Below are 12,910 nucleotides of genomic sequence, written 5' to 3' on the forward strand. Positions count from 1 at the left end.
GCCCGGGGAGCCCCGCCGCAGCTCCAGGAGGGCGGCGGGGGGCGCCGCGCACTCACCCCCTCGGTCTTCACGTCAAGGATCTTCTCCACCTCGAACACGTCCTCCTCCTCCTCCTCGCTCTCGCCATCGCCTGCTGCTGCCGCCGCCGCCGCCGCCGCGCACGCCGCCTTGCCAGCCCCGCTGCCGTCTTCTTCCCCGTCCTCCTCGTCCTCTGCCGCGGCCGCCGTCTCCTCCTCTTCCTCCGCCCCCTCCAGCCTGGCCGCCGCCGCCTCAGCCCCGCTCCCGGCCGCCACCGCCGCCGCCATTTTGGGCCGAATTTCAAACGACAACGGTGAAATGCGGCTGCGACATCCACCGCCGGGCGAAGAGGCAGCGAGGCGGAGGCCGCAGCCAATCGGCGCCCCGCCAGCCCATGACGCACGGGGGCGGGGCCCCGAGCCCTCAGGCCTTCGTGCCCTCGTGCCCTCCGCGCGGCGGCCCGCGGCAGCCAATGGGAGGGGGCGGCGGCGGCGGCAGCAGCAGCAGCAGCAGCAGCAGCAGCAGCAGCAGCAGCAGGAGGCCGTGGCGGGGGGGCGGCCGGAGGCGTCCCGTCCCGTCCCGTCCCGTCCCGTCCCGTCGCCGGGCTCCCCCTGTGAAGGCGGCGGGTCCCCCGGCCGGCTTCTCCGCCGGCCCGATGCCCGCCGCATGAACCGGGCGGCGGAAGGGGGGAGCCCGGTGCCGTCCCGCCGCGGCCGCCCTCCGGCGCTGGCCGTCGCGGGTGTCGGCGCTACGGCTGCCGGGAGCCCCGGTCCCGTCGGCGAGGGGCGAGCGCCGGCTGACCGCTGGAGCTGCCGGTCCGCACGCAGGCCCGGGGGCCCCTTCCTCGAAAGTGTGACCGACGCCCCGCGTAAGGTGTCGGTGCCTGGCGCAGTAGCCCTTCTCCGGGGAAGGGCGGTGGTGACCGGTGACCGGGGGCACCCGAAGGCGCCTTCAGACGCCGTTGACCTTTCCGCGGAAGGTGCGGTGCCCGGGTGGGCCTGGCTTGTCCAGGTAAAAGGACAGAAGTGTGCTGAGTGCCCCGGTACAAAGGTGTTAGTCTTTGCCCTTGGCCGGATGAGGTTTTGGGGAAACGCACAAGAAAGATGTACACGGACACCTTGGGATGCGGTCCTGCTGGGGAATGGGGGTTTTCACTAGGAAAAAGAATCTTTTTAAATTTTGTAGTATTTTGCATGTTAATATAATTGCCTATAGGCAAGCACAGCTCTGTGCAGGAGAAAAAAAACCCAGCAATCTCTTAAGAAAAAGCAAATAAACCACACCCTATTTGCTTATTCAGCTGCCTTTGTTAGAGCCGGAGTGTTAATGTATTGTATCTCAGCAACAGTTCCTTAAAGAGCACATATCATGCAAATGAAACTCAGGCTTTAGCCTGCATGTATGCTTTCCATACATACCCATATGGGATGTATTGTTGCAACAGTGGAAACACCCAACTATTTGAATAATTCGGTGAAGGAAAAAAAATAAATTTCTTTTATTCATATTTTTGCCAGCACTTACTTTCTAAGGTAACTCTAGTACTATACAAAGAATTAACAGCAGATTTAGAAGCTAGTTCATCATTGTCTACATTAAACAGTTCTTCTAGTTATTAAGAAACCCGTATCCTACCTTTTCTTAAATAGAAAGTGTAGTGCAAATCCTTCCTTTGTATTTTTACTAAAAAGAGCCAGTATCTTAAACATGTGAAAACAAGGACTCAGAGCACCTTAGAAACAGAAGGACCTCAGGATATCCCTTTTAGCAACCTCCTCTACAAGATCAAGCGTATCTACTCCGTCCTTGGCAGATGTTTGCTTAAATTCTCATGAAAACATCTATGCAAGAGATTCCACAGTTTTCCTTAGTAACCTCTTACAACACTTCTCTATTACTGCTAGGGAGCATTCTCCGTTTGCTAGGGCAGTGTAACGCAGTACCTGTGGTGGCTGTGGAATCTATCTCCTGCTTCTGAATATTTCCAATGTTTGGACAAACAAGTGTAGAGTATGTTCTGTACACAGTTGATCCCGCCTCAGTGCAAGCAATTGTACAAAGTGTCTTAACTACATTTCCTCAGATCACAAAGTACCAAAGTGTGATTCTGTGCAGCTCCTTGATTTAGAAGAGGTAGTGTGTTCATTCAAACACCTGTGAAAAGCCCATTAAATTAAACTAAATCGCTTTTAGTCTGGTTTTGTTATTAGGCTTCAGTGTTTGGTCTGGTCTAAAATAAAACTAATCAGTTAGTTTTTCATCAGAATAAAATCAGAATACAGAGTAACAGCAGGAAAAAAAAAAAGAGCTCATTCCTCCTAAGAAAACTGACCTCTGTATTCACAAATTGACGTATGACCGATAAGAAAAGCAGTGCAGGAGAAAAATAACTATTCTGCTGTTTGCGTTACAAGGCACGCTGTAGGAATTACAAAACTATCCAATTGAAAACACTGATATGAAGATATTTATTAGTTCTTTGTTTGTCACATTCTTGCGTCTGTCAAAACATCTCCTGCCATATTTAACTGAATTGCTACATTTTGCTTTCTTTACTGTGCCATTGAAGAAGTATATAAGGTTTTAGAAGAAATCAAAACAAAGATATTATAAAAGTCCTTTATAATGTGCAATGAACCAAAGAGATTAATGTAAAAAATGAAATATTAAGGTATTTTAAACAGTTACAGGTAAGTAAAATACTAGATACATGTAAAAACAAGACTTACTAACTTAAAGACCCTTTATTTCCCTACCTTTAAGTCTGTGTCTGTAAGAATTATTATTCAGTAATAATATAAGATCAAATGTCCTCAATTTAAACATTTTATGTAAAACTGCAAGGAAAGCTAACTCTGCTATTAACTGAAAGAATTATGTGATTAAATATTTTAAGTAGAAAGAGAATTCATGTTAGATAAACTTGATACACGGTATCTTCCTGGTAGCAGAACTGCAGTCTTTCCCAAGTTCAAGTCAATAGCAAATAGATGGAAATCGCCTCTCAACTCTTCTTACCCACTCTATTGCTCTCTTGATCAACTCAAAAGCCCAATGAACACTGTATGTAGAAATGAAGTTTTTTTATAATAAAATCTTGTGAATCCACCAAAGGAGCAAAAAAAAAAAATATTTTCTTGTAATGATAATTATTTGAAATTTTTTTTTGGTCCTGGTATTCCTGCTTGTAGGAATAACTTCTGAGGTGAGAGTATACTTTCACCTTCTGCCCTCTGCTTTTCAAAAGGTTGAGGCTAAAATGAAGACCTTGCCCCTTTTTAAGCACAAGAAAGTGCAGAAGCTAATAATAATGCTTGAGGGGGGTTTTTTTCACAGCTGCTTTAGTGCAGCTTTTTTCTATTCAGAGAAAGGGCCTATGTCCAAAATGTGTCAGTCCAGAATTACTGTCACTGCAGATCTTTTAATATGAATGGCTCTGTGCACAGCCTGAACTTGTAGATCTATATTTTCATCTGGCTCATAAGGCTTTGTGCCAACATTCTATCATTGTCAAATGGTAGTGGATCATAAATTGGTATGTTGAACTTTAAAATACTAACAATTTCAGGAAAGGCAATAATCAGAACTGTGCTGTGGAAAAAAATTAAGAGGACACTGGGAAAAGTAAGATTCTACACCTTAAGAATAAAGGGGAGTAAATGATAAATTTGTAGCAATTAGAGAGAAAGTAGGAAATGCTGTGCCAGTATATTAACAGAAGAAAAAGGGAATGCTACATAAATTTGGAAGAACAAAGAACTGAAAAGGAAATCTTTTTCCACAGTGGACAATATTGAGCATAGAATGGCTCAGTTCTTGATCTCGGTAATACCCTGAAACAACCTAAAGGTTAATAAAAAAAAGAGTGCACTTGTACTCTGAAATAATCTATGGTACGATGATCCAGCCTGTATAAAATATCATCTGATGCAGAAAACTTCATCATCTGAGCTGCCCTATCTTTTTAGAATCTTTCATAATCATTTCTTGCATTTATTTGTACTATTCCAATCACCACAGTGAAGTACTATGCATTTCATAAAGGCAAGCTTGATGACTCCTTTGTACACTCACATATGTTAGAATTGCTTTCATCCAGTAGTCAATGCAATTTTATTTGTATTTCTGACTATAGTAGCCAAAATTATACAACCAATTTTTCCCTCTGTCAGGGAGTTTCGAAAGAGGGAGGCAGATTTCCAGGGCTCTCCTGACTGTTCCTTTATCCTGATCCTACATGCCCTGTAAAGTATGAAGTGTGTAAATCTTCCCATTTTGGCACGAGGAGTCTGTTGGTGGCTGGGGCAATCCAGATTCACTGGAGGCCTATTCCTTCATACTTCTTTTAAAGATCTTTGCCTTTCCTCTATACCAAAAAACTTGCCAGCTGATAATTGTTAACTTGACCCCCAAAGAAAAGGAATTTCCAGATGTAGGGACCCTATATTCAAAAGATAATAGAGTGCTGGGACTTACAGAAGTGAGGGGGGCAGGGTTCAAAATGAGCCAGCACCAGCATTCCCCACAGCTAAAGGAAAGGGTGGAAGTTGTGCTCTGAAGAATCATCTGCTCTAATAATTTCAAAAGTCTTGTCCAGAATATTTTATGGTGTATGCCTGTGAAGAAGACCAAGCCATAAATATAACCCTAAAAAAGGGTGCAGTCCAACAGGCACAAGTTACATGAAGGAAAAGTCCAACAGAATTTTTGTCCTAATTTCTAAAATAAGTGGTATTAAACACTGGAAAAGGTTGCCCTCAAAAAAGTTGAGGTTGGCAAATATCCATCCTTAAAGATATTTAAAACTCAGCTGGGCAAGATTCTGAACAACTTATCCAACATCTGAGTTGGCCCTGCTTTAAGGAAGAGATGACCTCCAGAGGTCATATCCAACCTGAATTATTCAATGATTCTAATAAGAAGTATAAAATATCTTTTACTACTTTCTATACTTCTCAATTTTTGTATCATATTTTGCAAAGTAGTCCTTCCTCCATCCATCCTCTTAAAGAAACCAGTTGCCAACAACATGATTAATACCTTCCATTCCCTTTTCTACAGCCATATCTCATAGTATAGTTATTGACTCTCCATAATGAATTTAATCTTCTGTATTTTGAGAAAGTTTATATTGCTACATTAAATTATAAAATTTTATTTAAAAGCACACCTTGAATTAGATGAATCATCCAGTTTCATCAGTGTTTTGAAAACCATCCCTTTCAGTTCCTTTGTGCAGCATATGGACTGTAGCACAAGAAGAGTAGCAATCAACTGCAGTAGCTTTTCTTTTACATTTGGACCTAAGGAAGAAGAAAAGGGAAGCGGTATTACTATTTAAATGATTTCTTGACAACAGAAAAGGTACTTTCTGCAAAGTACTCCATATCACTCTAAATCATCAATTGTCCTAATGCCATTTAATTGTTTCTCCATAAAATCACTACTATTGAGACTATTCACATTAGTGATTTGACAAACATGCTCCTGGCTTTCAAACTTAAACTTGGTAATGCTTTGTTGGGATTTCTGCGGTTTGTGTTTGCTTGGATTCTAATCTACTTTGATTTTAATACATGTAATAATGGGAAACTTGTAGGATTTTTGTCTTTTGATGAAGCATTGCACCCTCTAATAATTTAGAAAGAAGGAATTGCCTTTTTTTCCCCCCAGGTTTTCTGGTCTGCTGCCAACAAACAGCACTGATTGACAGAGTCAAACAGCAAAGTGTGTATAGGTGCAGTGCATACTGAATGCTGCAGACAGTGTATGTGTGTAAGAGTTACATAAATATTATTCATATTATTTGAAATGTGAAAAGCAGAAGTGATCTCTGCCTCTCTCCTATGAGAGACTTTTCTTCCCCTTTTTTCTTTAGTAGATATTAATATGGCAGATACAATAATTGAGATAAAAGAACCTGTATTGCTACTCCAACTATCTCACATCCTCCACATATTTTGCCAGGAGATGTGCTTAGCAATCAGGACACTATATTGTGAGAGAAGTTGAGAAGAAAATACATTATTAAAATCAGGCACTTTTGAAAACTCCAAGTTAAGAGATCCATTTAAATTCTGAGCATATCTTATTGAGAGTTCCACTGGACATATAGAGTAGTAACACTTACAGATAGGAAACATAATACAATGTACTGCTTTTTAATGACAGAAAAGTATTTACCAAGTGACTGAATGCCTTTTCTAATAAGGAAATTATTAATCAAATGATCAACATCGTGTCAAGATTTTTCCTAACTGTGGACTAGAGATTCCAAGAGCCATCCGATGGATATGGGTAAGCCAAAGATTCAGGACACTGGAAATGTATTTGGCAAGAATAAAATAGACATAGGATTACTTTAAATATTTTTTAAAAAGCTTACACAAACCCAAACCCTGAAATCTACATAATCAATTTAGGTGATTCAAATATTAAACTTCAGAAACCTTTGATACACCATCAAATGTCTGTAATTGACCTGGAATGTTGTAGTTAGCCTACCTTGTAAAAAACCCTTAAACAGTAAGAACAAAGTCATTTTGAAATCACTCCCATATTAAGTATGCACAATGACAACACTAGCCTTTTCAAATTTATTTCAAATTCCTTCTGAAAATTATTTTTTAAAGGTGCTAAAAAATAAGCATTCCTCTTACTCAAAAGAAACAATAAAGGATCCGTCTCCTCTGCTGAGAATGCAAAGTCTCTATAAAATTATTAAGTTCACTATATACGTTGTTAAATGCAGTATTAACAAAACCAATCCTATTTTATCTGACCTTCCCTGCCAAAAATTAGACAAGTCTCATGATTAAAATTATCTGCCAAATGGTTTGCTACCCTCAGGTCAGATGGAAGACAGGCTTTCGACAGGATGTTCAAGTACTTACTCTTCAATATTAAATACTTCCGAAACTCTTCCTGTCCTTGCAGCTTTATGTCTTAGAAAACTGTAACTGTAGACACAAATTTATAACCATTTGTTTAAGGTGATTTAGAAGATAATATATGATTTAAAATGGATGTTTAGATAGTAATTATCCAAATTATGTAAAAAGTGAAAATCTGTAGAATATTAAATTTAATTAGTGTAAAAAACTGTGAGAAACTTTCCTTTTTAAAATTCAACAATTGGCAACTCTGCTGAAAAAGAAGAAAACTTGAACCGCAGTTCAGGAGTTAATTCCCACAAGAGTCAATCACAAGTCTACTACTCTAATCCCCACTGTATTCATGTGGGATATGGTAATGGTTCAATGTTTAGAAATAAAAGTGTCCTGTCAAAAATATAGGAAAAATACGTATCTCTTCTTAATGCTGAGGTTTGCTATACTTCACTACTTTCACATACAAACTTCATACATAAAGTTAATTACACACAGAATGAAGCAATGATTTAAAAAAATAGCAAGAAAGAGTCATGAGGATGCACAAAGGAACATGAAGCTGGGGCACCCGAAAGACTTACTTAATCTAGTGTATAGGGTGTACTCCCAGCAAAAGGTAGTTCAACATACCACCATGCTGAATGGTCAATCTCTGCCAATAAAAATAAATGACAGAAGTCTCCACTGAGTGCATCCCACGGTGGCTTCTTTACTTGGATCATGTAATACTCTTGAAAACCTCCTTCTGTTTATTACTTACAGATATTGACTGTGTGATCCACAATCTGATTGTTGATCACAACCTCACCCCTTAAGTTGGTAAACTCACCAAAATGACTACGGATAACAGGGACTTCTCCCACCACAAGGGACATACCAAAACCAACAAAGCTAAACACTACCTGCTCTGACTCCTACCTGCAGGATTCTGGGACAGTACGGTTTCATCCAGTTTCCCTAGTAATTGGTCTGACTGTCCAGGGGAAGTTCCTGCTGTAACATCTCTCAGTCCAATCCTCTAAAACCCAACTACTTTTTATTTTCTTGCATAATGTGCATTATTTGCATATATTTCTTGCACTCAGCTTCCCTGATATGTTTTCATACTTGTCTCAGGAAGTCCCCAAGCTGCAAACTGATGGAGGCTGTGAAAAGGTTCTGGAGGTGTATTACTACATGTTGGCCCTGATTTTATGCTGTTCCTTACATATCCATTGCTGAGTTCCCGTGAAAGCAATAAAACATAGCATGACTGATGTCATCATACACTTGTAAAATCTGTTTATAGAGATTTTATAAATGTATTTTACTTTATCTCAGGACAGGATTAAAGTAAAAATATTTTTTCCTTCTACCTACATTTTATTTTTAAGTAATGCATGAAGAGACTATAGGTACTGTACCTGATTTTGGAGCGCAAAAATTTCTTTCCAGTTTACAGAAGTCAACTCAATTCTCTGTTGAATCTTTTCTTTCTCTGTTGTTACAAAGCACCTTGATTGTTCCTGGAGAGCTTAATGTTCACTAAGAATCTTACCACCATGACCCATACAACCACTACATCATGATACAAAGTAACTGCATTTAAAAGTTTAAAAAACACTCCTCTTTTTTTAAAAAGAAACCTTTTTCTGTTGAAAAAGGTTCAGGTTCATTCTCTTCCACTTAAGAAAGCATTTGCACAAACATCAGCTACAGCTGGAGTTCCTGTTTAGCAAAATTACAAGGAATGAAGTAATTCCAGAGTTAGTGAGACATTTTTTCTTTTTAATCAAAAATGTATGTCTTCTTGTATTATGCACATTATCATTATACTATCATTTGCACATTCAAAATGAAAATAAAAATGTATTATTTAAAACAAAAATTTCTTGCCCTGTTCTACCTCACCCTGGGCAAATCCAGAGTAAAATTTGACTCTGGAGATGTTATCACCACTTGTTGGCTCTGATTTTATACTGTTTCTTAAGCATGATGGATTGCCCATGAAAGGAACAAAAAATACCATGAGTTTGATGTCATCATGCTCTTTATAAAATCAGTTTATAAAGCAAAGAAAACAAAATAATTTACAAAATGTTTATCTCAGGGCAGGGCTGAAGATAATTTTTCCTTCTACTCATATCTTTTTTTTAGGTAATGCATGAATAGTGGATGGGTACTGGCTGGGTGTCGGTCGGCGGGTGGTGAGCAATTGCACTGCACATCATTTGTACATTCCAATCCTTTTATTACTACTGTTGTCATTTTATTAGTGTTAGAATTATCATTATTAATTTCTTCTTTTCTGTTCTCTTAAACCATTCTTATCTCAACCCACGAGTTTTACTTCTTTTCCCGATTTTCTCCCCCATCCCACTGGATGGGGGGAAGGGAGTGAGCGGCTGCGTGGTGCTTAGTTGCTGGCTGGAGTTAAACCATGACAGTACTGCACCTGATTTTGGAGCTCAGGAATTTCATTCCTATTTACAGAACTGAATGGAAGACTTTGCTGACTGTTAGCTTTTTGGTTTAGATCTGCTGACTGATCATTTTGCTGGGTGTCCTTTTATCGTTAAGAGGTGAGAAACAGCAAGTAACCATCCCTATTCCCCTTTTCTTCTGTTTATCCTGGGAAAGAAATTACTGTGTAAGGATTCAACAGAAGCAAAAAAAATCAGGATGAGTCCTCTCCTTGTACAGCAGGTCTTCCATATATCTGACCATCTTTGTTTTCTGTCTCTCTAGCTCCTCTCTTTAAGATGGAGTGACCACAAATGCCTACAGTATTCAAGATGCCATAGCAATACAGATTTATACAGCTGCCTAAGTGTTTACCTTTTTGACTGCTGCTGAACACTGGGCTACCATTTACACTGTCTCCAGCATCTCTTTTCTGGGTGAAGCCCAACATTATACAGGTATAGTTAGTGTTGTTTTCTGCTTTGTGTTACTCTGCATTGATCATCATTTGCATCTTACCATCACTTTTTCAAGACATCCATTACATTAGTATCTTATGCATTATGCTAGCATCAAGGAGCTTTAGTTACAGATGAGAAGCCTACTTCTGGCACTGACAAGATATGGTACTAATCAAAACCTACTGTTCTAAGTGCGGTGGTGCATTTTCCCCCTCTCCGGGCTGATCTGCGAATTCAGGGAGTCTCACTAGGCCTTAGCATAAGTGCAAGGAGTTAGGCAGTTAAGCGTCCCTTGACTATACCAGGAACTCTTTCATGGCTAAGACAGGGAGCTGCACTCACCATACCAAGGACTCCTGTTGCCTGGTGGAGGCTGGGGACAGGAGTAGGGATAATTAGTCATTTCCTGTCAACCTTGGGACATATCTCAGTCCTCTCCTGACAGCCTTGGAGCATCCTGTATCTAAATCTTAAGTCATTTTCTGACAGCCTTGGAACCTTCCTTATCTGAATCATAACTCATGTGAAAGTGTACCAGTGCTACTGGAATCCCAGTACTTTGCTGATGAATAAAGCCAGTAATCATCTCGTGAACCTATAAGCAGCACAAAGTGAGACCCTTTGAGCCCTCCTGAACTGCAGTGGGCTGCGACCAGCATCTCTCTCTGAGTGGGACGCCTCTCAGAGCTAAGTTTGCAAAGATCGGAGGTCTGTCACTGAAAGCCAACGAGACTTGGGCTGATACTCTTCAATCCTTGAGGCTTGACCCTTCACCCATTGAGAAAGATGCTGAAGCATTTGATGTGAATATTTTCACTGAACTCGATTAACAGATATACCGCTTTGATTTGTGTATATGTATATCTCTTAGTGTCTTTGTGCATGTGTGTGTACTACCTTGAATATTCTATAGCAAGTATATTACAAATATTGCTTTTCAAATCCACACATAAGTCACTGTCATGAACATTATTCAACTGTGAATGAATCTCAGGCTGCTATTCTACTCATAATCCCATAATGTTCACCAAGTCCGGGACTAGGAGTTGATCCAGCTGCGCCTAGACTCCGGACAGGAGCTTAGAAAGCAAGGGGGTCTTCTCTGAACCTCGTGACGCAACGGGAGGGTTTCCCTTACCTTTTCCCACATTTTCTTTTACCCTGTTATGTTTTTGGTCTCTATATACATAGGTTTAGTTTGATTCTGATTTCATTTTCCTGTGTGCATTTTATCCATGTACTAAGTAATAGAGTGAACCTTGCCAAAGAATTCTGTGAAGTTGCACTTTTATAAATTCCCATTAAATCATTTTTGCTAATACCCTTGAAGGTGACTGTTTAAGCAGTCCAAACCACTCCATTCGCGACACTAAGTAGTCTACATCTGATCTTTTGGTGCCAAAAGCATTTTCCTTTTCACTGGAAGTCCTTTGGGCTAAGTGCTGCCTTACTGCAGATTTCCAGAAGGAAGTCCATCATTTCCTCTCCTTCTGCTGTGAGCAGGCAATGAGAGGTATGAAATTCCAAAAGATAAATTTAGGGGGAAACACTGAAAAATGTCCTAACACTGATAGCTACTCAGCTTCAAAATACCAACTTAAGCAATCGCTTAAAACCAAACTGGAATTAATATTCAGATGTGGCTGTGCTTGTTACTAGGGAAAACAGACTTCAAATAGACTAAATTACAGAAAAATCTTAGAAGCTGGCCTAAAGAAAAAAGAATAAAAGAGGAAAAGTTGCATAACATAGTTTTGCAATGATAAGCATCCCATACAAAGAAGTATTCTCTAGAATACAACAAAACTGATTTACTTACTGTAATAACTCCTTCAGTGATGCCAAATCATTTGTGATGTTCATTGAAAAAGAAGAAAATTCTGTGAAATCTGTGAATAAAGATTGATATTAAGAGCATTAAAATATTAAGCATGTAGCAACAACATGGAAACACAAGTTTAAGTTTTATGATTGGAATATCGGAGTAGAAGTATTCCATACTGCTACATGTTCCTGGTTGCAGTTCAGTGTATTATGCTGGTTTGATAATAATGATGTGCATAAAATTAAGCCATGACAAGAAGGTAAAAGGTGGCTCTCAGGTAAAAAGGAAACAGAGAAACTCACTTGTGCCAAATTTGACCACATTCACTCTTTGTCTGAAACAAAATAGTTCCAAAACATGTAAAGCAATCTGCTTTGCTTGGTGTAGAGCTGAACCTGCCATAGAATTCAAGCAATCTAATAAAATAATAATTTTACTGGACAGCTGCTCTTCTTCAAATGCTTTTTCAAGCTCTGGTTGGAATACAAGCATACAAGCTTATAGAGGGACAAACAAAATCATCAGTGCAGTGGACAAATACTATTTCATTAGAAGTGTACCCAAGCACCTTCATTTTTCTTATTATGGAATGAGAGCAGAAGCCATATTTTGAAGTTTTAACAAATATATGTCATTTACTCTTAATGCCTGAAAAGTGCAACTTCCCTGTCCTTTACCTGTATGCCAGGTCTCACACAAAAAACTGAAAAAAGAATTTTGTGGTTTCATGTTCTTATCTAATTCACTCTTCTGCAAACAGCACTGGATTCTCGTCTACAAGTTACAAAAAAAATAAAAAAAAAAATCACAGGTATCATCTTTTACAATCATCACTGCCACCATCAGTTTGTGAGAAGTACTAGAATTAAAAAAATATGTAAACCTGATACCATCCTTGCTATGAACAGAAATGCTGTAAAAAACAAAGGCTTTCAAAAGTGGAACAGTGAAATCCTTGAAGAAGTGAAGTGTTTACTATAGGCAAGGAAAGGTTTGCAGTTGGGAAACACAAATAGGAATCTCTTTCTTTCTCCTTTCCTTGGGGGAATATCAGTATTATTGCAGTAATCAGAAAGAAATCCCTAAACTACTACATTTAAACTAAGCAACTCTGATTAAAAGGAAGAAAAAAAAAAAAAAGACCTCATTGTCAGAAAGACAACAACCTTATCTGTCATTTCACTTATTTTAATCAATTTCAGTATTGGATTGACAGATTGGTAACACCAAGACTTTACATTTCACCTCTGCAGCGTTTTATCTTATTTAAGAAA

At 39.6% G+C, this 12,910-nt stretch overlaps 2 protein-coding genes across 4 annotated transcripts in view; both read right to left on the reverse strand.

The window, feature by feature from the left end:
- MPHOSPH8 (M-phase phosphoprotein 8) overlaps positions 1–1,052 on the reverse strand; it is a 28,106-nt gene extending 27,054 nt beyond the window's left edge. For 2 of the 3 annotated variants that reach the window (XM_075049959.1, XM_075049960.1), the window contains exon 1: positions 57–1,052. In XM_075049959.1, coding sequence (XP_074906060.1) covers positions 57–686 — 630 coding nt within the window. In that variant the 5' untranslated portion in view covers positions 687–1,052. The remainder of the gene's footprint in view (positions 1–56) is intronic. The other variant, XM_075049958.1, reaches the window with a different exon arrangement.
- Positions 1,053–2,437: 1,385 nt separating this feature from the next.
- PARP4 (poly(ADP-ribose) polymerase family member 4) overlaps positions 2,438–12,910 on the reverse strand; it is a 31,580-nt gene continuing 21,107 nt past the window's right edge. The window contains 9 exon segments of the mRNA XM_075050584.1: positions 2,438–3,079; positions 5,189–5,321; positions 6,202–6,260; positions 6,262–6,284; positions 6,286–6,304; positions 8,313–8,402; positions 11,631–11,700; positions 11,939–12,133; positions 12,314–12,410. Of these exon segments, the coding sequence (XP_074906685.1) occupies positions 2,932–3,079; positions 5,189–5,321; positions 6,202–6,260; positions 6,262–6,284; positions 6,286–6,304; positions 8,313–8,402; positions 11,631–11,700; positions 11,939–12,133; positions 12,314–12,410 (834 nt within the window). The 3' untranslated portion in view covers positions 2,438–2,931.

Source organism: Buteo buteo, chromosome 18, assembly GCF_964188355.1.
Source record: "Buteo buteo chromosome 18, bButBut1.hap1.1, whole genome shotgun sequence".
In the NCBI taxonomy this organism is placed as follows: Eukaryota; Metazoa; Chordata; class Aves; order Accipitriformes; family Accipitridae; genus Buteo; species Buteo buteo.